The sequence below is a fragment of the Eublepharis macularius genome, chromosome 11, assembly GCF_028583425.1.
Source record: "Eublepharis macularius isolate TG4126 chromosome 11, MPM_Emac_v1.0, whole genome shotgun sequence".
Classification (NCBI taxonomy): domain Eukaryota; kingdom Metazoa; phylum Chordata; class Lepidosauria; order Squamata; family Eublepharidae; genus Eublepharis; species Eublepharis macularius.
This window is the reverse complement of record NC_072800.1, coordinates 93,145,240-93,167,241: the sequence shown is the minus strand read 5'-3', so window position 1 is coordinate 93,167,241 and position 22,002 is coordinate 93,145,240. Positions and strand designations below refer to the sequence as shown.

The 22,002-nt window shown below is 46.9% G+C and overlaps 1 protein-coding gene across 1 annotated transcript in view; it reads left to right on the top strand.

The window, feature by feature from the left end:
- Nucleotides 1-19,093, top strand: part of SETD2 (SET domain containing 2, histone lysine methyltransferase) — an 80,083-nt gene extending 60,990 nt beyond the window's left edge. The window contains exons 16-22 of the mRNA XM_054992116.1: nt 4,167-4,845; nt 7,691-7,825; nt 8,553-8,692; nt 11,146-11,257; nt 15,753-15,833; nt 16,168-16,269; nt 18,302-19,093. Of these exons, the coding sequence (XP_054848091.1) occupies nt 4,167-4,845; nt 7,691-7,825; nt 8,553-8,692; nt 11,146-11,257; nt 15,753-15,833; nt 16,168-16,269; nt 18,302-18,463 (1,411 nt within the window). The 3' untranslated portion in view covers nt 18,464-19,093. The remainder of the gene's footprint in view (nt 1-4,166; nt 4,846-7,690; nt 7,826-8,552; nt 8,693-11,145; nt 11,258-15,752; nt 15,834-16,167; nt 16,270-18,301) is intronic.
- The last annotated feature ends 2,909 nt before the right edge of the window (nt 19,094-22,002 follow it).

The following is a 22,002-nucleotide window of genomic DNA, read 5'->3' as shown; positions in this document are numbered from 1 at the left end:
TGTTGATTTTCTTGTGCTTCTTCAGCTTAAGGACATAAAGTTCTGGTCTTCTTGTTCCAAGGAGTAAGGAAATTGCAGGGAGATAATATGCAAAACAAGAGCAGCTGTTAAGAGCTGGAAGTTTTGAGTTCTTTTCCAAAGACCACAGATACAGCTTGCTTCAAACATCGCATCGCACAAAGCTAACAGATCACAACTGGGGGCAGGCCTGATGTCTGAGCTGACGAACCCTAGTTTGCAATCAGCTGGCAAACCAGAAACGGGGGGTTGTCATGGGTTTGCAAACCATGGTTCCAGCAAGCTCCGTTTTGGTGTGATGGTTGAATTAACAAGTTACTAGTATAGCCATTACCCTGTCTCCAATAGCAATTTCACTACAGGGATGGGAACATGAGCCTGATCGCAGAGAGTACAAAAGTGATAAAACCAGACAAGCAGATCTGGCTTGCCTCTTGTGCATTTGGAAGCTGACTCTGCTTTGTGTTCCAAACTATGGCTGGGTGCAAGGCATGGCTTGGTGAGAGGTCTGAATTAAGCCAATCAAACCTTTCATGTATTTATATCCCGATTTTGCCAATGTTGTTCAAAGTAGCTTATGACAAGGGCTGAAGTTGAAACACGAACTGTCAAATGCGGCAGTCGATAAGGCTTAGATCGCCAGGCGGTCACTGAAATGTTCACAGGGGACCGTCTAATCCTTTTTAGGCTGAGTAACAAGTCCAAGGCCTGTCAAGTGCCAGTCATCTCAATAAATTTCCCAATGCTTAAGTTGGCTGAGGCAGCTGCAAGCCAATTAAGGTGTGAGTTTCTATTTGTCCCGCCTTGTTTGTTAGATGGCTCCCCCTTCGCACCCTTTGCATTTTGATCTAGAGTGGCTAAAATCCTTGAACCGAATTGTTGAACCAGAAGGGAGATACCTAAAAATTCAGCACCATTGAAAACAGAATGTTGTGACCTGGATAAATGACAACATTTAACTCTGCATATATAGCTCAAGGGGGTGATAGGGCTGTTGACAGCCCTCTTCTTTTAATCTCTCCCCCCCACCACCACCACCCCCTTGCCCCAGTTTACCAAAACTTAGGGCGGAACTAGGGAAGGTTAATGGGAGATAAGTTGATTGATTGATTGATTGACTGACTGATTGCCTTTCTTAGTGAGATCCAAGATGGTTTACACAGTGCAAGTGGAATTCAATATAATCAACGGCTAGGACAGTCACTGAGCAAAGTACAATAGTGAACAACACTTAGGACATTTTCAAGGTGCTTTGCATCTTGAAAATGGTGTGGAGGGAATAGTTAACCCCCCTCCTCCAGGTCTGTGACCTCAGTCCAACCTAAATGAGGGAAGGGGCAAACTGCCTCTCCAGATTGTGTTTGCAGTTGTACGCTTCATATATTTCTTTCCTTAAAGAAGTACTTAATTGCATTCTCTTGCATTAATGGTTTCTCCCTTTTTTCCAGAATCTGTTCAGAAAGGGTGGGGGGGTTTGGGCAGTGGGGGTGGAGGTTCTTGAAACAGAGTATATAGTTACCTTGACTACAATTCTGGCAATTTCTGCAACATGTTTTGGAAATGTAAATTGATACCTTTTGCAAAATCCAAAGCAAATGGAATTGATTAAGAAGCCGGTGATGATAAAAATAATTAGGTTTTCCAAATAAAACCTCTTAGGAAGCGTTCCATTGGCCTCACACTTGTTCTCCTGCTAAGAAGGCTTGAAAAGGATTTAAAGAAGTTTTTTCGTGGGTTACAATTTGTTCTTCTACCCAGAAAATAAATCCTAGCAGCAAAAGCGTGCACAAAGGCCAAGGAGAAATGGGAGGAGCAAAGGAAATCCTGGGGTCCAGTTCATTGTAGGGAGAGCTCTTATCTGCAGCCAAGTGACAGGGAAGATCTTCTTCCAGCTTAGATAAGGGTGTCTAATCCAGCCCTTTACCCACCTAAAGGCTAGGTAATGACAAGTGAAAAACTAATATGCAATTGTAATCTGAAAATAAGAGGTGAAAGCATCGTTTTATTTGAATGTATATTTTCTTAGCCTATGCTTATCACTAAACAGTTCTCAAGGTGATTGTTGATTCAGAGTAAAATGCAGTGGTTGGTTTCCTTCCATAAGCTGGAGGAAGTTCCTGAAGCTTTAGGATCCTGCCTTTACCTTTAGCATCTTTCACTGGAGAAAGGCACTTTGAGACTGGAGGAAGGCTTCAGCCTTTGCCCAGCTGAGTGGCAGAATAATGGTCAGGGTTTCAGCAAAACGCCGTAGACATTCTGCAAGGCAACAGTATAAAATACCTCTATATCAGACAGTCACAGAAAGCACTAAAAGAACTCTGCAGCAGTTAAAGATAACTCTTAGTATCTATATTAACAGCATTAAAATGTAACATTAGTCTCCTGTATGGGGATTAACTTCAGGCACTGCAAGTCAAGGTTCCTAGAGGGTGCTGTTCTCAGTGCGTTCGGCCAAGGCAGGATTGTGTCACATGCCTGAATCAGAGCGGCTGAGGGGCCATTTCCATGCTATTCTGTATCTATGAGATGCTGTGCAGATGGGACAAGTGACACATTTCCTTCCCATGCAGCCATCACCCAGCACAGAGTGTGTTGACTTCCCCCGTATATCGCTAACATCTTCCTTGCAGTGCGCTCGTGCCCACCTCACAATAGTGGATAACAGAAATAAGCCATTCAAAACAGCTAATAAAAACAGTCAGTAAAAACACAATAAATAATACCCATCTTCTGTTCCTCTGCCCAAGAAGCTCCAACAGATTGTGGGTTCTTTAATCTCTTTCAATATTAGGGGACTTAAAAACCCTTTGAAAAAAATCCCAGTTGTATAGTCTTTACAGAAGTGCAACAGAATCGAAGACTCCGTGAGTTCCTCTGGAAGGACATTCAGAGGGCCAGGGAGGCAGAACGTACTTTGGAAGCAAGCAGGACAATCAGCAACTGTTGCTGCTGAGTAAAGTTTCCAGGCGGGCTCATACCAAGGCAGGTCGTCCTTCGAGTATGTGGGATTTTAGAAATTGAGTGGGCACATGGAACCAGTCAAACAGAGATTGTTTCTTACTCTTACGAATGAATTTGATCTCAGATATGTGGGACACCTCCTAAGACTTTCATTCTGCCTATTTCTGTGTACCTTTTAGACATAACTGCTGTGTTTTCACATGGATGTTGGCCATGTGAAGATGTTGGTATTTGGCTTTCTGAGTTAAGCACCTAAGAGGAATAGCAGTAGTAGCAATAATATTTCAGAACTTAAGAATTCATACAGCTCTGAAGCACTTCACCTATACAATTTCAGTAAGCCTTGTTACCATCTTGTGAGGTAGGCCAGTAGTATGGTCTTCCTATTTCCAATGTGGTGGCCCCCTGAGACTCATTTGCCATTTAGTTAATTGCTGAGACTTCAAGATGGGAGTCTTTAAAAAAATGTATTAGCACAAAAAACAAAAACCTAATGCTGATTACAAAAACACTATTAGCAGATCTATACATAGGCTTCTATAAAAGGTTTCCAAATATCTAAAAAGAAATCCATACACAACTGCTGTCTGTATGTGAGACAATCAATGTTAATAAGTCTATAAGGGCCTCAATCCAATGAATTACAGGAAGCGGGCTTTTGTCTTTCCAGTGTTGTAATGTAAGTATTTTAGCAACTCTTAAGGTCACAAAGGGTTCATTTCCGTTGATCATCAGTGAGATTCCAAAAGACAGGCAAATTGTTTAACAGATCATTAACATCCTTAGAATTAAATGAGTATTCTAATACAACATTATTTTGAATAATAATGACTTTCTTCCAAAAGAGCTGAATGGCTGAACATGTCTAAAACATATGCTTGAGAAATGCATCTTGTGAGTTACACTGCCAGCAATTAGACACTTTGCTTTAGAAAAAAAAGGTTCTGTGGTCTCCACTGTACCCTAAACATAATTTTTTTGCTGAATAAATCACAGCGTAAGATCCATAGCAGCAACAGGTATAAGGCTTAAAGCCTGTAACCCTTTGCTTTAGCAGAATCGGACTTGAGGGTGCTTGAACTTTGCACCCCTCTTTAAATACCACGCTACATTCTATACGAGTTCTCTGCAAGTCCCCGACTAATAGACGAATCGAAGGATTACAGTGCCATTTTCTCTTTCCCCAGATACGACACACCAGCCACAACCTCCAAGAAGAAAGTCCGGATCAAGGACCGCAACAAACTGTCCACAGAAGAACGCAGGAAGCTCTTTGAGCAGGAGGTTGCCCAGCGGGAGGCTCAGAAGCAGCAGCAGCAGTTGCAGAACCTTGGGATGGCGTCCCCTCTTCCCTACGACTCCATGGCCTACAGCGCCTCTCACCACGCCTTTATGGGTTATCCCCCCGGCTACCCCATGCAAGCGTATGTGGATCCCACAAACCCTAATGCCGGCAAGGTGCTACTCCCTACTCCAAGTATGGATCCCATGTGCTCCCCGGCAGCCTATGAGCACCCTCAGACTTTGGTGGGACACACAATTGAACCAACCCTGACTGCTCCTCAGCCGGTGCCCGTAGTTCAGCATGTAGCAACAACCCTGGAGGTCTCAACCCCACAGTACGTAGCTCCAAGCGATCCTGTGGTCCACCAGGAACAGAGCGTCACAGTCTTGCCGGTGCCAGCTCCGGGGCCAGTGCAAGGACAGAGCTATGGAGTTTGGGATTCCAGCCAGCAGACGGTAGCGGTGCAGCCCCCTTACTCTCCGGCACAGTCACAGCCAGCCATATACTACCAAGGACAAGCGTGTCAGACTGTTTACGGGGTCACGTCACCGTATTCTCAGACCACACCACCAATTGTACAGGTAATTTGCCTTGTTGCAGCTCATTGCAACAGCCCTGAAAGGTTACTTGTCAGATCATGTTTGAAGAGGTGCAGTGACAGGCAAGTTTGGACAGTTTGGAAGTGGAGATTTTCCAGATGCTGCTCTTGAACGTGACCCTGTTCTTGAAAGCAGTGGAACAGTAGACTGAGCTGCCTGATCAGGTTGAGAGCCAGTTTGGTATAGTGGTTAAGAGCGCGGGACTCTCATCTGGAGGACTGGTTTTGATTCCCCGCTCCTCCCTTTGAAGCCAGCGGGGTGACCTTGGGTCAGTCACAGCTTCTTGGAGCTCTCTCAGCCCCACCCACCTCACAGGGTGATTATTGTTGTGGGGATAATAATAACACACTTTGTAAACCGCTCTAAGTGGGTGTCCTGAAGGGCAGTATATAAGTTGAATGTTGTTGTTATTCATTGTGGAATCTTCTAACTTGGGCTACTTGAAGAAAAGATTGGGTTAGCCACTGGTCAGAAATGATTTCCAAACCATGTTTCAGGAAATAGCATCTTTCTTTGGATGCATATCAGGAGATCTTTAATGAGAAATTCAGTGATGGTGGAAAAGCTTCCCGAGAAGACAGCTTCACCACCGCCACTCATCTCCCTCTGCAGTGCACAGTGTGAGGGAACTATGGGCATGGTTTCGTGTGTGCTTTCAGATCACAGAATGAGGGCCAGTAGGCCTGGCCAGCGCTTGCTGCATGGAGGGGCCATGGGTCAGTGGTACAGCATCTGCTTGGCATGCAGATGGGCCCAGGTTCAATCCCTGGCATTTCCAGTTAAAGAGATCAGGTAGCAGCTCATGCGAAAAACTTCTGCCTGAGACCCTGGAGAGCTACTGCTAGAGAATTGATAGACCAGTGGTCTGACTCAATAGATGGCAGCTTCATGTGTTTCATGTGAACCAGCTGTACTCCGGAAAACATCCCCAAATCCTCTGCAGCACTCATGATTCTGTGGCAGATGTACAGGCGTTTCTTGGCCGAGTAGTTAATGTAGAGAGGTTTCCCTGGAAACAGAAGTCTTGACAACAACTGGGCTGGCTGTTTCATTCATTCGTTGTCTTTGGTCTCTATTCTGTGACCTTCTAGCAAACATAAGACCCTGCCGTAGGAACAGTTCTGTTCAGGTCGGGCATACAAAAGGATATGCAAATTCATTCGCACTGGAGGAGGACATCTAGGTTTGGGTAATTCCTCCCATCCATTCCCAGAAATGGAAGCAAAAAATTCCAACTCAGAGTCTCTTGGGACTGGAGGAGTCACTGCTTGGAAGTTTTCAGGTGAGGCACAAGCTCATTGCAGATGGACTGACCACAAGAAACCCGTGATGGCAACGCTGCCATCATGGCCGTGGCTCAGAGGCTGGGCAGATGCTCTGCTGCAGAAGGGCCCAGGCTCCGTTCCCAGAATCTTCAGTGAAAAGGGTTAGGTAGTAGGTGACATAAAGGGCCTCTACTCTGAAAAGCTGCTGCTGGCCCAAGTTCACAGTATTGAACTGGAGTCCAGTGGCACCTTAGAGACCAACAAGATTTTCAGGTGTGAGCCTTTGAGAGTCAGAGTTCTGTTCATCAGAAATCTGGAGACACCTGAAGGTGGTGTCTGAAAGAGGGAGCTCACACTCTGGAAATCTTATTGGTCCCTGCGGTGCCACTGGACTCAAATCCTGCTGTTGTGCTGCAGACCTATACAATTGCCTCCATAAAACAGTACTGAACTTATCTGACTCGGTGCAAGGCGTTTGCTTCGTGTCTTCCTGCAGAGGACAGGAATGGCACATTCCTGGCTTTTAGAAGGGTGCTCAGTAATCTGTGCCAGCCAAGCAACTGGGCTCACTCTTTGTGTTCACCACTGACACGAGGGACTGACATTGGGCATTCGGAAGCACCGAGTGTGTGTTCCGCTCAGTGGATGGAGAACGTCTGGATCAGATCACCAGACGGGGATCAGATTATGTTGGAGGCTTGGGTGGTGAGCTTGCATCACAGGTATTTGTGTCCTTGAGAGATGACCATCTGTTCGGCCGCCTTTGTTCTTTCTCTGCCAGTAATAGATTTTCCCTTGTGAGCATGTCTCGCCTCACTCCTTTGCATCTCCAATCTGAGCACTTGTCGCTCCATTTCCTTTATTCTTGCCTCATGATCCAGGCATCTCTAGAGCGCAGCATCAACTCCTGCTCATCCTGACCTGAGGCTATTGTGTGCTTAATCTTGACCATCTTTGGCCAAAAAATCCCTAACAAACAAAACAGTGTCTGACCACCTTATGCCTGTGCTCTGATGACTTCCAAGCTGTGTCAGGCGTCTCATGATTCATCCCACCTCTGCCACCATATTGTGATTGGGGGCCTTGCTATATTAAATTCAAGGGTGTTTTCAGTCACCTTTTGAATACCCCCCCCCCAGTTCTTTCCCTTGAAACTGGGAGGCACTTTCCCAATAGGCGTATATGAACCTGCCTGATATGAAGGTTTCATCTAAGTGCTATCTGTCCTGACAGCATTTTTAGCCAGAGGTCCTTCCTAGCTCTGCAGTCAAACTAGAGATGACAGAATTTGAACCTGCTGGATTCCTAAACAGAGTTATGGCTGGCCCCTCTTCTAGGAAGGGATGAACTGTTTTGGCCTTGTAACTTGGAGTGGATGGGAGGAATTACTTAGCCCAGGGTGTCCACCGAGAAGAATGAATGTTCATGGCATTCACTCTCCAGCCATTACAGGAATCCTACCATGGGGTACACATGTTAGCAAGGAGTCGTCTCTCCATCTTTGTCCTTGGAGTGCTAAAGCTTCTCAAAGGAGCCTCTGATCACTCTTTCTTCTCTTCTAGAGTTATGCACAACCAGGCCTCCAGTATATTCAGGGGCAGCAGATCTATGCTGCCCATCCCCAGGGTGTTGTGGTGCAGCCCACAACAGCTGTGACAACAATTGTAGCAGCAGGACAGCCTCCACCTATACAGCAGGTAAGATTGGGAGGTAAGCCCATGTTTGACACACCTGTTTAGTACCGTTGAGACAGAAGTTCTGTGTTCTCACCAGCTGCACGTCAAAGAAAATAGCTGAGCCACAAAAGTCAGTTGTGGCAGGGAGCAGCCTCAAGAGCTTGAGCTTGAAGCATCTTCCCACTATTTACTCGCGCCTACGTCAGGATGGAAAGTGCAGTGCAAATCTTCTGTACCTTTCCTGTGGAGGGCTGGAAAACAGCCGGCTTGGTGTAAGAGGAAGAAAAGAACGTTGAAGAACTGAAATGTGTATTTGAAGATGCAGTTTTGTTCATGATGTACTGGAATGCAAAGCTTAATAGCCCTGTTCAGCCTTTTGCTCAAATGTATGAGCGCGTGGGGGTGGCTGTCAGCAAAGACAGAAAAAAGATGCATCAGAATTGGCCTGTGGCCGACTACACAGGCTCCAAATCTGTAAAAATGAGGGAACAAGGAGTTAAATAAATCTGGGCAATGACATTTTTGGGTGAAGTTGTGTGGATTTCTAATATTCCTGTCCAGGCAGAGCATTTTGCAAGTATCACAAAGCAGTGAAGGGATACGGCCTGCATAGTTAGCACGCTCACCGTGCAGAAGAAACCTCAGCACCTTTTCTCCCCTCCCCCTCCTGTGGTTTAGCCTTCTTAGCCAGGTTGTGGCTGGAGACTAACACGCCGCCTGTTTCCTTTTGCTGTCTTGCCGCTTTCAGCCGGAGCTTGTGGTGACCAACAACCTCCTAGACCTGCCTCCACCCTCCCCTCCAAAGCCCAAAACCATCGTCCTCCCTCCTAATTGGAAAACAGCCCGAGATCCAGAGGGGAAGATCTATTACTACCACGTGGTCACAAGGTAAAGCATCTTTTTTATTCTACTCATTTTCCCCCATTCTGTTGGTTTATTTATACCCCTCCTTCTACTCAGTGGGGACCCAGAGCAGCTTACATCGTTCTCCTCTCCTCCAGTTTATCTTCACAACAACCCTGTGAGGTCGTTTAGGCTGAGAGTCTGTGACTGGCCCAAGGTCACCAAGGAGGCTTCCTTGGCAGAGTGGAGATTTTATTTTTTATTTATCTTTTGGTTGATTAGCCAAGTAAGAGGATCTCAGAATAGCTTTATGTTAATTGTTTGGCTGGTGGATGGAGGGGTGCTGGGTGCGCAGCAGTTTGAGCTGAGGATCAGAGCCTCATGGGCAACAGGATGGAGGAGGAGAAACTGCAGGGGCTGTGAGCAGAGGAGGAGGAGAGCTGGCCAAGGGGGTGGGGGACATGAGGGTGTTGTGATGGTTGGCTAGGGGGGGAAACCCCTGGTAGTAGGATGCCAGAGGGGGGGGATGGGAGGGAGAAGAAATGGAAGAGTGGAAGGAGAGCAAGGAAGCTGAGCCAGAACAAAGAGAGTAATGGGGGCTAGAGGCAGGGAGGAATGAGATTTTCTCCCCCCTGCCCCGCCCGGGAAAGTAGAAGGCAGTAGGAAAAGAGGAACACCTAAAACAAGATGGCTGGACTCAGTAAAAGATGCCGCATCCTCCAGTTTGCAGGATATGAGCAAGACTGTTAAGGATAGGACGTTCATAGGGTCGCCATAGGTCGGAGGTGACTTGATGGCACATAACACACACACACACACACCAGTCCTTTTGTATGATCTACTGCTGATGGACAGCAGCTGACCAGAGTCTCAGACAGAGAAAGGTTCTTCCCAACACGTTTCTGAGGCTGGAGATTTAACCTAGGGCCTTCCAGATGTGGAGCAGGTGCCCTACCGTTGAGCTGTGGCCTGCTGTGCATTCTGCTGAGCCCCGCAGTCCCCGTGTTCCTGTGATTTTGTCCTGGGCTGGTCCCGTCCCTGCTTACCCTTGTTGAAAGTAATGCTGTGAGACCAGAGCAATCTCCTGGGCCGTGATCAAAAAGTGCCTGGTTTGTTCTGCTTCCCACACTTCAGCTTCAGCACACAAATGCCGACTGGAAAGTGTCAGAAACTGGCATTGGGGCACGCCCTTAAAAATGGTCCCACATGCTTTGATCCTGGTATATCGTCTGCATGTGGAGTTCGTTACCTTGGAGCCCAGCGGTTTTAAGTGCTGTTTGTTTGGAACGGAAACCTTTCTCGCTGCAGTGTTCACATGCCTCTTTGTAATGGTACATTAACAAGCAGCAAGGGGCTTTAAGGCAAATCCCCTCGGAGACATTTCCTTTGTTCTTCAGGCCACCACTTCCCCCTGAGCTGGTACTAATTAAGGGAATGTTAAGTGTACACCTTAAGAGAAGTGTGGGGTTCGCTAACATTTATGGATGGCTGCTGGGAGGGATGGGTTACATAAATTTAAGGTGCTTCTGTGTGAGGGGATTGGAGGCTTATTTGAAACAGATGTAATGTGACTTCATTAACATGTATGACGCTGCCTTAGAGCAAGTCCGATTGTCATTCTGTGTAGCCCAGTATTCTCTGCCTGCCTTCAGCTAGTGTGGGGCACAGCTTGATGTGCGGTGGATCGCTCCAGTGGGAGGCTGCCATCATATCAAAAATAGTTTTAGCTGGAAATGCCCCAGAACGAACCGAGGACTCTCTGCCTGAATAGCCCCAGTGGTGTTCTGCTGCTGAACTGTAAACGCTCCTCTTTCTCTCAGAAGATCTGAAACTATGAGGTTTTTATAGCTGTGATTTAGAACATTCGACTTCCAGAAGAGAATGGTCTTCAGTGCACTTCTCATTTTGTCTCCTTCAGATTTTTGCCAGTAATACTATCCCAAGTATGCCGGATCTAGTATTTGCATGTGCCCGTTTCTCACGTCTCCTGCTGCCCTTCTCTAGCTACTTTAACTTCTCAGATCAAGATTTCTGCAGATTTTGTTACCAGAAGAGCCGGCTTCTGGGATCACATGTTCAGATCGCTAGGTCCACCCCTATCAAACAAAACCTGCATTTGTCTGTGTCTCTCCCCCAATATCCTCCTCATTAATTTACAGATCTAGTCAAGGTAAAAACCGCTATTTTTTTTTTCAGTTTCTCAAGCACATGTTGCAGACAGTGATTTTGAGATCTCTCTCTCTTCCACACCCCCACACACTCCCCCTGATATTGGGAGCTTTAAGGCAAGAAAAATACATGTGTATGTTTTCTCAGCAGTAAGTTCTCTTGGGATCGCATCTCTCTCTCTCTGAATTGACAGAAAATTCTCGATTTCTTGGGTTGTGCTTGTGTTTGGTGCTTTTTTACAGTTGATTGCTTAAAAGACACTATGGGATGCCATTCTCTTTGAGGCCAGAGTGGCTTTTCTCTTACGTAACATGGATTTCTTTTGGCAGGCAAACCCAGTGGGACCCCCCAACCTGGGACAGCCCAGGGGATGATGCCAGCCTGGAACATGAAGCTGAAATGGATCTTGGGACCCCAACGTATGACGAAAATCCAATGAAGGTTAGTTTGCATCATTAGCAGGTAAAGGTTTCACAATCCCGTCTGCCTCTGTTCCTTAACTGGCCATTAAGTGAATAAGCTCTCAGCTCGATCATTGAACGTTGATCATGGCACTAGTTGTCTTATATTGTTTTTATGGGTTTTTTATATATATATATATATATATATATATATATATGTGGTTTCAATTGTACAATATATGTTGTTAGCCACCCTGAGCCCATTCGTGGGGAGGGTGGGTATAAATTTGATAAAATAAAAGTTTATTTTTATCTCTCAAAGACAACAAATACAGAGAGACCTTTAAAGAGGCAACAAAGCTGAGAGCCAAGCTACATGTGACACCTGACACAGGTTGGACACTTGTCAGCTTCCCTCAAGTTTTGATGGGAAATGTAGGCATCCTGGTCTTGCAGCTGTAATGGAGAGCCAAGCTGTAAAACCAGGACGCCTACATTTCCCATCAAAACTTGAGGGAAGCTGACAAGTGTCCAACCTGTGCAAGGTGTCATTTGTAGCTTGGCTCTGAGACTACTGTTCAGTCCAGGCCTTTCCAGTGCTGGGAAATCCCCCAAACAAAAGGAATTGGATCCAGTGGTGCTCTAGAAAACCACTGTCCTCTTCTCCAAAAACCAAGAAGCTGTACTGTAAATACTGTAAACAGTTTCAAGACTATTTTAGTATATTTGCTTTAAAATAAGGGCTTTGGTTTTTCTCAGCTTCTTTTTAACATTGAGCCTCTATCATTTTCTAGTTAGGAAAAGAAAGTAGATTTCCTGGATTATTGGGGGAGGAGGGCATGGTTTCCTGTTCCTCCTTAGAAGTCATTCTATCTAGTGTGACCAGCACCAGGTCACTAAGATCAAAGGAGACATTCTGCTTGAGATTTTCACAAATGGATTATCTGAGGTTGGAAAGACTGAAGTCTTAAATGAAATGGTTGCAAAACAGTTTGCTAACAGCAAAATAAATCTAACCGTTCTTGTTTTAAATCTCTGCCAAGAAATTACAGCTTTATCAAGCCAAGATTTAAATCATCGTTACATTGAACCCTGTTAACTATGGTCTGCAGTTTCTGCATCTTGACCTCCAAAGTATAACGGCTGAGGGTTGGGTTTGTCTTGGGTGGCTTAAGTTCCATATCAGCTGCCTGAGGAATGTTTAAGCCTTGAGTTCCCAGCTGTTTGAAAGAATCCAGAGGGATCTTTAGTTACAGGAGGCAGCCTTTATCTTCTGTGCTTGGTGCATTTGTGCTCTGCCATCTCCCTGTTTCTTCTCCACTGCAGAGTCTTTACAGCTATGCCACAGCGATGGCATAGAGGGTTGCCTAGGCAGAGCCGTGGCATGCTCCCTGTGTGAATCCCAGAATGACGCTCAGAGATTGAAGAGCCTCTGGGGTTCATGCAGATCAGCACCTCTAGTAGCCTGGCACAGACGACAGTGGCCTGGAAAGACTTGGGGCCAATCCTGACCCCTCTCTTCCCTTGGTGCATTCTGTGTGTGATGCCTAGAATCCAAAAGAGTGAGCAGAAACCCAGTTCCGTTCACAGTGGGAGGGTAGATCACTCTTTCCCTCCTTATTCTGCACCCTCGAAAATTTATCGTGTCGTCAGGCTGACTCCCAAGTCCAGCATCCTCTTTGCCACGTAGGTCAGCCAGGTGCCCCCGAGAAGCTCACAAGCAGGGCGTGGAGGCAGTTGTCCCCCCCTGCAGCCAAGTATGCGGGTAAGGGTGACCTCGCGGGCATTCTATGCTGGGATGTCCAGAAGGGTTTTCGCCAAAGAATCCTGAGTAAGCGTGGAAGTCATGGTCTTAGGTTCGCCTTACAGATTAAAAATTACTTACAAGAGAGGAAGCAGAGAGTAGGAATGAACGGGCGGTTCTCACAATGGAGGGAAGTGAGCAGCCGAGTCCTACAAGGATCGGCAATAGGACCGGTGCTATTTAATTTGTTCATAATTGATTTGGAATTGGTTAGCGGCCAAGTTCGCAGATGATACCAAATTATTTAGGTTGGTGACCACCAAGGTGGATTGTGAAGAGCTATGGGTGACAACATGACAACTGAAGTTAAGTGTTGAGAAGTGTATGTCGATGCACATTGGAACAAAAATCCTAACTTCAAATATATGCTCATGGGTTCTGCACTGGATGAGGGGATGAGATTGTGGGATTGTCGTGGATAGCTCAGTGAAAGCGTTGACTCTTTCAGGGCTGCCATACTCTGAGCTGACATTTTCATCTTGCTACCCAACACGGGGCATCATCAGGAAAGGAACTGAAAATAAAACAGCTAATATTATAGTGACCCCCGTATAGATCTACGTTGAGGCTCCTCTGGAAATACTGCTTGCGTTTCTGGTCCCTGTATCTCCAAAAGGACATTGCAGAACTGGAACACATACAGAAGAGGGCAGCCAAGATGATTGGGGGGTGGAGCACCATTCCTATGGTGGTGGTAGCTTAGTCATAGCTGACTTATGGCAACCCCTGGTGGGGTTTTCATGGCAAGAGGCTAACAGAAGTGGTTTGCCATTGCCTGGGTCTGCAACCCTGGTCTTCGCTGGAGGTCTCCCATCCAATTACTAACCAAGGCCAACCCTGCTTAGCTTCTGAGATCTGTTTTGATCAGGCTCACCTGGGGTCAGGGCACCTTTCCTATGAGGAAAGGCTAAAGAGTCTGGAACTTTTCAGCTTTGAAAAAAGATAATGGAGTTTTACACTCTGAAGTAGGTAAATATTTGGCAGCTAATAAAATGTTTTCAGGTGATGATAAATTATGCAGAAGGCCTAATTTATCATCACTGGTACAAGAAATTATACCAAATTATATATATATATATATCCATATATTTGAAAATCCAGGAAAATCCACTTGACCTGAGAGATTTCCAAGAGAATGCTATAAAGTCTGGATCTCAAAGACATCAAATGTTTTGGATGTATTTTAATACTCTTTTAGCCGAAAATGGGTTTCCAGAATCTTGAGAAAGTGAAGAGGGAAAACATAATAGTTGTTAAGCGGAAATACTAACCGGCGAGTGTTTATAGTAATCATGGTGATGAGGGCTGTCCCCAGTCCATTCCAGTCAGGCAGGCATTTTACCGAATCGCTGCAATGCAGATAATGTTAAAACGTTTAAAAATTGGACTCAGTATTCCCAAGATCAAAGTAATTCATGATAGCTTTGTCCATAAGGCCACAGGCAAAATGAGAGCTTTTTGTTTGGGATTATTATTGTTGTTGTTGTAATTGTTGTTACTGTAATTATTGTAATTTTGCTATTGCTGTGTATGCTGTGTATTCTTCTTCCCAAGCTTATGCTGCACAATTAATAATTGTGCAGTGGCTTTATTCCCTCTTTCAAGGGGAACATGCTAGCGTTGCCTTCAGCTTCAGTTTCATTTGCATTCTCCGTGGCCAGAACTTGTTCATGTCCGTCCTGCCATGCGCAGGAGCATTGTCCAAGAGCAGAGATATGTGTTGCTAGCTTCCTTGCCATGGATTTTGGCTAAGGCCAGGTTAATGGGTTGGTCGTGCTCTTATCTTCTGTGTCAACCCTTTGAATCCTTGGGTCTCTTCTTTGGACTGCATATACAAAACATTTAGCACAGTGATATTCGTAAGTGCGACAGATAGTCTTATCATAAACATAGGCTGCAGTCCCAAGAGTACTTTTCTGGGAGAAAGCCCTATGGAATAACATGAGTCTGACTTTTGAGTACGCCTGCTTGAGATTACTCTTGCGCTCTGCTCAACCTCTGGGCTTGGAATTTGAAATTCAACGGGCCATATTTAAATAGTGTTTAGGAGAAACATCGGCCCAAATACCCTGGTCAGCTTCTAACGAGTGGGCTCACTGAAGTTACCTTTGTACACTTACGTGAATCCATTCATCTATTTTAAGACTACTTTGAAAATATACTTGTTGACTGCTTGTAATAAATCCCCTCCCCCAAACAGTTCGATGTCACTTTTGGAATGTTACGTCCAAACTCCGTAATCTTTGATATGGTTGACTGTAACTGAATTTTTGTTGCCCAAACACTGTGGCGGGGGGCCCTAGGCTTGCAATAAACAAATTCTTTTGTTACCCTGATTTGTCTCATATCTGCTGTGAACGTGTGGTCATCCAAAGTGTATCATAGAGTTTATAAATCCACACTTCTGCATTGAAAAGTTTGTGAACCTTTTGGTGTTGAGCTGGTGATAATTAATGATAATTATCAAAAATCTTGTCAAGTGCATGGGGAACACATTGTCTTTCTAAATATAACTCAGTGACACTAGTGATTTTTGTAAGACTTGGGCCCAAACTTTCTAAATTTCCAAGACAAGCTGCCATAAAGTTTTCTCTCTTCACCTACCCTGGAACAGAGGCCTGCTGTAGTTCCAGACTCCTGGGAAGAAAGCACAGGGCAAGACTTGCCCTTTGCTTTGTGTGATAAAAATGGACACTTCTAAAAATAACCACTGGGGTTTTTTTCCTTCCAGTCTTCCAAAAAACCCAAAACAGCGGAAGCAGACACTTCCAGTGAGTTGGCAAAGAAAAGCAAGGAAGTGTTTCGGAAGGAGGTGAGTCCCTCAGCATAGCTGTTTCCATAAGTCATGTCCAACTTTTGGTGGGAGGACCCTTCAGGTGCTGGGGCCAGTTCGGACTCTGATTCAGCAGGCCAGTGGGTGGATGTCCTTTGCGATCTGTCAGTTCATTTGACCCACAAGATGTTTGAGATTGATTCAGAGGAGCAGCAAGTAAACTTCCTTGAAACATCAGAGGATGTGTGCGAAGCAAATAAAATGGGGGTGGGGGGGAAGAACATCTCTCTGTAGGAAGGTTGGGGCCACTTGTGAGAAGCAGTTGGCAGGGCCTGACAGAATCCGCACTTCACCCCTGTTCCTTTTTCGTTAGATGTCTCAGTTCATCGTGCAATGCTTGAACCCCTATCGCAAGCCAGACTGCAAAGTTGGCCGGATAACCACGACTGAAGATTTCAAACATCTTGCACGCAAGGTACCTTTGCTGAGTCTGGACTGGCGGAGGTGGGGGGGGAGCTGTGTGCTTGCTTTATTTGACTTACCTATTTTAAAAAATCCCACCCAACCTTTCCGCATAGTCTTCAAGGTGGCCTCTAAACTGCTATTCATCAAGCCTCCATGGCCAGATGGTTCTGGAGAAGACTTGGCATTCATTACAATAGGAAGGGTTTGAGATGCCAGTGTGAACACAAGTAGAAATGGGGTGGGGAGTGTGTGTGTGTGTGTGTGTGTGTGTGTGTGTGTTTGCCTTATGTGTGAGGGCCAGGAAGAGGGAAAGGAGCTTAGTACATCTTTGGAGTTTCAAGAGTGGAAATGGGGATGATGTGTGCCAGCGGCACTATTTGGAGATGAAGTGCTGCCTTTGAAGTTGGTGCCAGATTTCCTCTTCAGCAAGGAGCCCTCCCCATTCCTCCCCCGGGCCCTCCATCTTCGAATGCTGTTCTCTGACTTAGCAACACATGTTGCCTGCTCTTGTAACTGTAGAGCCTGTGAGTGCCTGCAAGTATCGGTCGATCAGCAGCTGGTGTCCAGTGGGTGACTGCAGCCTGGCCTGCTGCCCATCGGTGCTGCTGCTGCTGCCTTGTGGCTGCCGTGGGGATTGGTAGGAAGGAGTCGGGTAGTCCACTGCCAAGCAGCTGCAAAAGCATCTTCTACTCCTGCCCCTCTTCAAAACAGGTCAATAAGACCACAATTTATACAAAAGTTTTTATAAAACTTGGGATTCCCCCTCCCCTTAACTAAAAATAAAAATGACCCAATGGCCTTCCCCCTCCGCCACAGCTATATTAAACCAGAACAGCAGAGATCAAAACCAGAGTTACAATACAGGCTCTATGCAACCAACACAGAATATGTGATAAATACTAGACTCGAAAGCAGCATGACTCCATTTGTAAATGGGGGGTGGGGGGGAATCTCTTGTTAGCACAGCAGGCAAATGGACGTGCTAGCAAATCTCTCTTGACAGAAAATTTGAAAGGCTGGTACCACTACAGAGGAGGCTCTGCTCAGTGTCCACAATCTGTGATGAGGGACAACGCCGCCGCGCCCCCCCCCCCCAGTTGTGGTGAGGTTCTGGTACTGTAGCCTTGTACCGTTCCCTGGTAGGGAGAAGGCTATTCTGCATCAAAAGCAGAGGATGGGGTGGGTGTCATCAGCCACAGGTGCTGGGCTATTTCTTGTCTGCCCCACAGTGGGGTGTGTTTGATTCTTGAGAGATGTGCATACGTGGTACAGAGGCAAGGAACCAGAGTCCTGAAGAGGGAAAATGAACCTGGACTCTAGCCAGGCTTGGACCAACTACACACAACCTCCAGGTGGTTGCTCGAAGCAGCAGTATTTTCAGGGTGCCAAGGAACTGCGTGTGTGTGTGAGAGGGGGGGGGTCACCTGAAGATCCATTTCAGAGTGTCTGGAACACATCTTTCAGATTATGCTGTCAGGGTGGCAGAAGATCCACCTTGGGGGTCCTCGCCTTCAAACTGTGCCCTTTCCCTATCCAAATGCACAGAAGCCACTGAGAGTCTCAGGCAAGATGGAACCAATGTCTAGCCAGATTGTTTAAATAATTTCTAAGTCTCTTTAAAATTGTGATAGTTTCTGGTGGTTAGCCGTGTTGGTCTGCAGTAGAAGAGCAAGATTTGAGTCCAGTCAAGTCATATGACAGAGGGAGCTTTGACTCTCGAAAGCTTATACCCTAGAATTTTTGTTGGTCTGTAAGTTTCTAGAGGGCTCAAGTCTTGCTCTTTAAAATCCAGTTCATTCTGCTCCGAGTGATGATCAGCGATTGAGAGGCATCCCTTGGGATAGTTAACTGTGCTTCCTGCTCATCTCCCATCCCCAATGGCTGCCATCCCCATTGTGAATAATTTCTCCCCCCTCCTAGTCATCATCCAGGCGGTTCAGACAACAGGGCAGTAGTCTCTTTGTCCAGGAGGTTCCCTCTCTCCTCCAAGATGACTTGGGCCACTGTGAACTGTATCTCTGTGTGTTCTTTTCCTTTCCCAGCTGACCCACGGAGTGATGAACAAAGAGCTGAAATACTGCAAAAACCCCGAAGACCTGGAATGCAATGAGAACGTGAAGCACAAGACAAAAGAGTACATCAAGAAATATATGCAGAAATTCGGGGGCATTTACAAACCCAAAGAGGACACTGACTTGGAATAGTGACCGAGGGCAGGAGCTCCACGTTCCTCTTCAGAGCTTACAGCCAGCTTCTTTTGCACAGGATTCCTGGCCACCTGGGGACCCTCTTGGTAAACCACAGCATGAATCTTGTGGCTCGTGCGACTCCATTTCTGAGCCGCCTTTCGGGAGACCAGGTCGGAGCTGCAGAACGACCGACATCCGCCTGCTATCCAGCTGTGACTCTGCACCTCGCTTTGTGTGTGCTGTCTGGCGGTGGTGCTGTTCAGTGCAATGCCCCACGAACACATCCTGTCTCCCCACTCAAGATCTGTATTATATTTTAACGTATATGTGAATATATTGAGGTTTTTCTCTCCCATGCCCTTATCTCTCCCGACTCCACGTGTTGATATCATGGGAACACTTTGTAAGAATAGTTTTGAAGTTTTCTTCTTTTGTTCTCTGCAAGGTTTAATCTGTTATCATGTAAATATTGGCAAACTGGCCACCTCTGGGTTTCTGGCAGGCCACGTGCTATGTTGATAAGATTGATTTTACTGCTTAAAATCATTTTACTTTATCCAATTTTTACTGAAGTTTTTATGTAAAAGAAAAAAATAAAAAATTAAATAAAATGGCAAATGAAACAATGCCATTGTATGGCCTTGCACCAGGGCTTTGAAAAAGTATTTGATTTTGTGTTACAGAAGAATGTATAAAGCATCAAGGCTATAAAACAGGGAGGAGACAGCTAGTTCAGTTTACATCTTGAGGGTCTCATAGTTTCTGTTCCTCTTGACTGTCTCAGAGATCCCCAAACCATGTAAGCAACTTTGTTTGGAAGGCTCAGATTGGGGGGGGGTGTCTGGGATCTGAGGCTCAGCTCACAGACTTACCAGGAGGAGGGGACGGGAAGCAGGTGGGGGACAGCCACCCAGCCACCCCAACGGGCACCCAGGACCAGAACAGACCAACAACTGAAGAGGGGAAGGAGGCATCCTAGCTACAGGAGGGCAGAGAAGCACCCAAGCCTCAAGAGAGTCAGGTGAGGCAGGTGGAAGCCAGCTAGCCCCACCCTCCAGTGGGGGGCCAGGCAGGGAGAGTGAAGAACCCCAGGAGGGGAGTAGACCTGAGGGAGGAGGCGCAGGAAGCAAGGGCAGTCAGCCAGCAGCCTTACCAGCCAGGGAGGAGAGGCAGCCAAAGCAGCACAGAGCCACACCCCAGCCTGCAGGCCAGCTAGAAGGCAGTCGCCTGGGTCAGGGGAAGCTGGGAGCAAAACAACCCCAGGTGGGGCTGCCTGAGGCACTCTTCAGGAAAAGCTTGGCAGCCAGCCAAGGAGGCACAGGTGTGACTGCCCAGGGCAGCCTGCAGAGTAAACCCGGGTGTGGCTACCTGAGTCAGCCAGGGCCGTGGCTAGAGTGCAGGAGGGGGTGTGTGGATGACAGGTGGAGCAGGGAATTGGTGAAGGAATAAAAGGGAAGTCCACCCACAGGGCGGGGTGGAGTGTGGAGGAGTGTAGGAGAGAGTGCTTGCGAGGGAGAGGGGGAGAGAAAGAAAAACTGAGTGGAAGGAAGATGAAGGGGAGAAGGAAGAGTAAGTCTGGAGAAGGGAAGGGGCCAGCTGTCATGGAAGGCAGCCAGGACTCTGTCAGGTTGAGCGGGCCTGTGAGAAGGTGCGAGGGTGAGGTATACCCCCCTCCTTCCACAGAGCGGGAGCCCACATAATCCCTGATGGTACCCCTGGTCCAAAATCAGGCATGCCGGCACCTCCCAGGGCGAAGCCCGAGGCAGAACCTGACTGTGTAATTTATGTGTTCCTGGATCCAGTTTATTCTCTAGATGGAGTCTTGTGTTGCAGAAAGGACTTTGTCGCCAGTGGTTGGGCTCCCATTTACAGAACATGAAGCCCCACTGGGTGACTTTGAACTTCTCATTCCTTCCCTGCTTAATGTACTTCACAGAGTTGTTGGGAGGATAAAATGAGGGGGAGAATCATGAACAACCCCACCCCAGCTCCTTGGAGGGAAGTGAGATAAAAATGTCATTTAAAATGTGCCTCTTTTTAAAAACTTGAAAATACTTTTTGAGTGAAACTAAGTAAACAAACCACGGTTAAAATTGGGTAGAGGCCCAGTGAAATGGTTCCCTGGGTCCAATCTGGCCTGCAGGGTGCTCATTAGTTACCCCTGGCTTGGAAAATGAATTGCTGGGCAAGGCAATAGATAAGGCAGGAGACGTGATGGGAGGGTTCAGCTTCCTTTCGTGCCTCCTGACACACACACGCTGCAGGCATGAACTTGGGGAGGGGGCAGAGTTGTCACGCCATTCCTTCCTACAGGAGAGCTTCCCTTTCCTTTGCTCAAACATTGGGACTAAAGGCTATCCAGTCACAAAACCACAGCTGTGAGAGTTAAACCTTTGTGTCTTTGTGCAAGAAACTGGAATTTAATAAGTGACTAGTGATTTATCAGGGCATTGCACAATTACCCTTCCCCAGGGGAAATGATGATGGAAAGAGCTCCCCCCCCCCCCCCGCCACCCATTTCTCAGACTTTGAACCCAGTTGCACCCCCAAGTCTCAAAGTAGTTGCAGCATCACTGGAAAATGCTCGCAGTAGCTCCTCCCCTTTGCTGACGCCCTGCACAAGAGTTTACAATCTTCTGGTGCTTAAAATGGCTAGTGTATTGCCCTGTTCTATTAGGAGAGAGAGGGAGGGAGGAGGAAGGAGAAGGAAACCTATTAGCTAACACTTGTGGTAGCCAGAGTGACGCTAGAGAGCAAATGTTTTGGCCTCCGGCAAGCTGAGAACCATTAATCCTTACGTGTCTCCTGCCTTTGTGAGTCACAGAATTACACCCCAGAAAGCCTCTCTTCTCTGCTTGCCGGGCCGACATGATTGGAACTTCCTTTGGCTCTGCTTGACTCAAAAAAGTGCTGCTGCTGATCTCTCAAGCCGAAGGTTGGTAAAGTTGCTTGCTGAGCCTGGCCCAGTCTTAGCTTCCCAAAGAACTTTGAGCTGCATCTGCTTTGTGGGACCTGCTGCACAGCTGAGTCTGCGCGGAACGGTTAGAGTGATGGGGCTTGGATCTGGAAGACCTGGGTTCAAAACACTTCTCTACCATGAAGCATGCTGAAGTCTGAGAGAGAGAGACCAGGCCCAGGGGGTTGTCGGGAACATAAAATGGATGACGGATCCGAGATCTGTTCCTGTTCTGGGCCCAGATACCTTAGTGTCATCCATCCTTTCTTTTGTTCTGCGTGTTTAATTTGTCCTCATCGGGCTGCTCTTCCCTGTACATGCTAGAGAAATTCCAGCATTCCTCCCCCATTCCCTCAAACTTGCCTGCCCTGATCCCCGCGCCTTAGTCCTCCTTGCATATTTATCCTCAACCCTGCAGACCGTCCTGCATCTCTGCCTCCTTGGCTCATGAGCCACTCAAGCCTCCTGCCTGGCTTCCCGTTCACGCCTGCACCTAGCATGACTTCTTTGCCCTTACCGTCTGCCTGCCTGTCAGATTCTCGGATCTGGCTCGGTCCTCCTAAGAGCTCCAGGTGGCATATGTGGTTCTCCAGGGCTC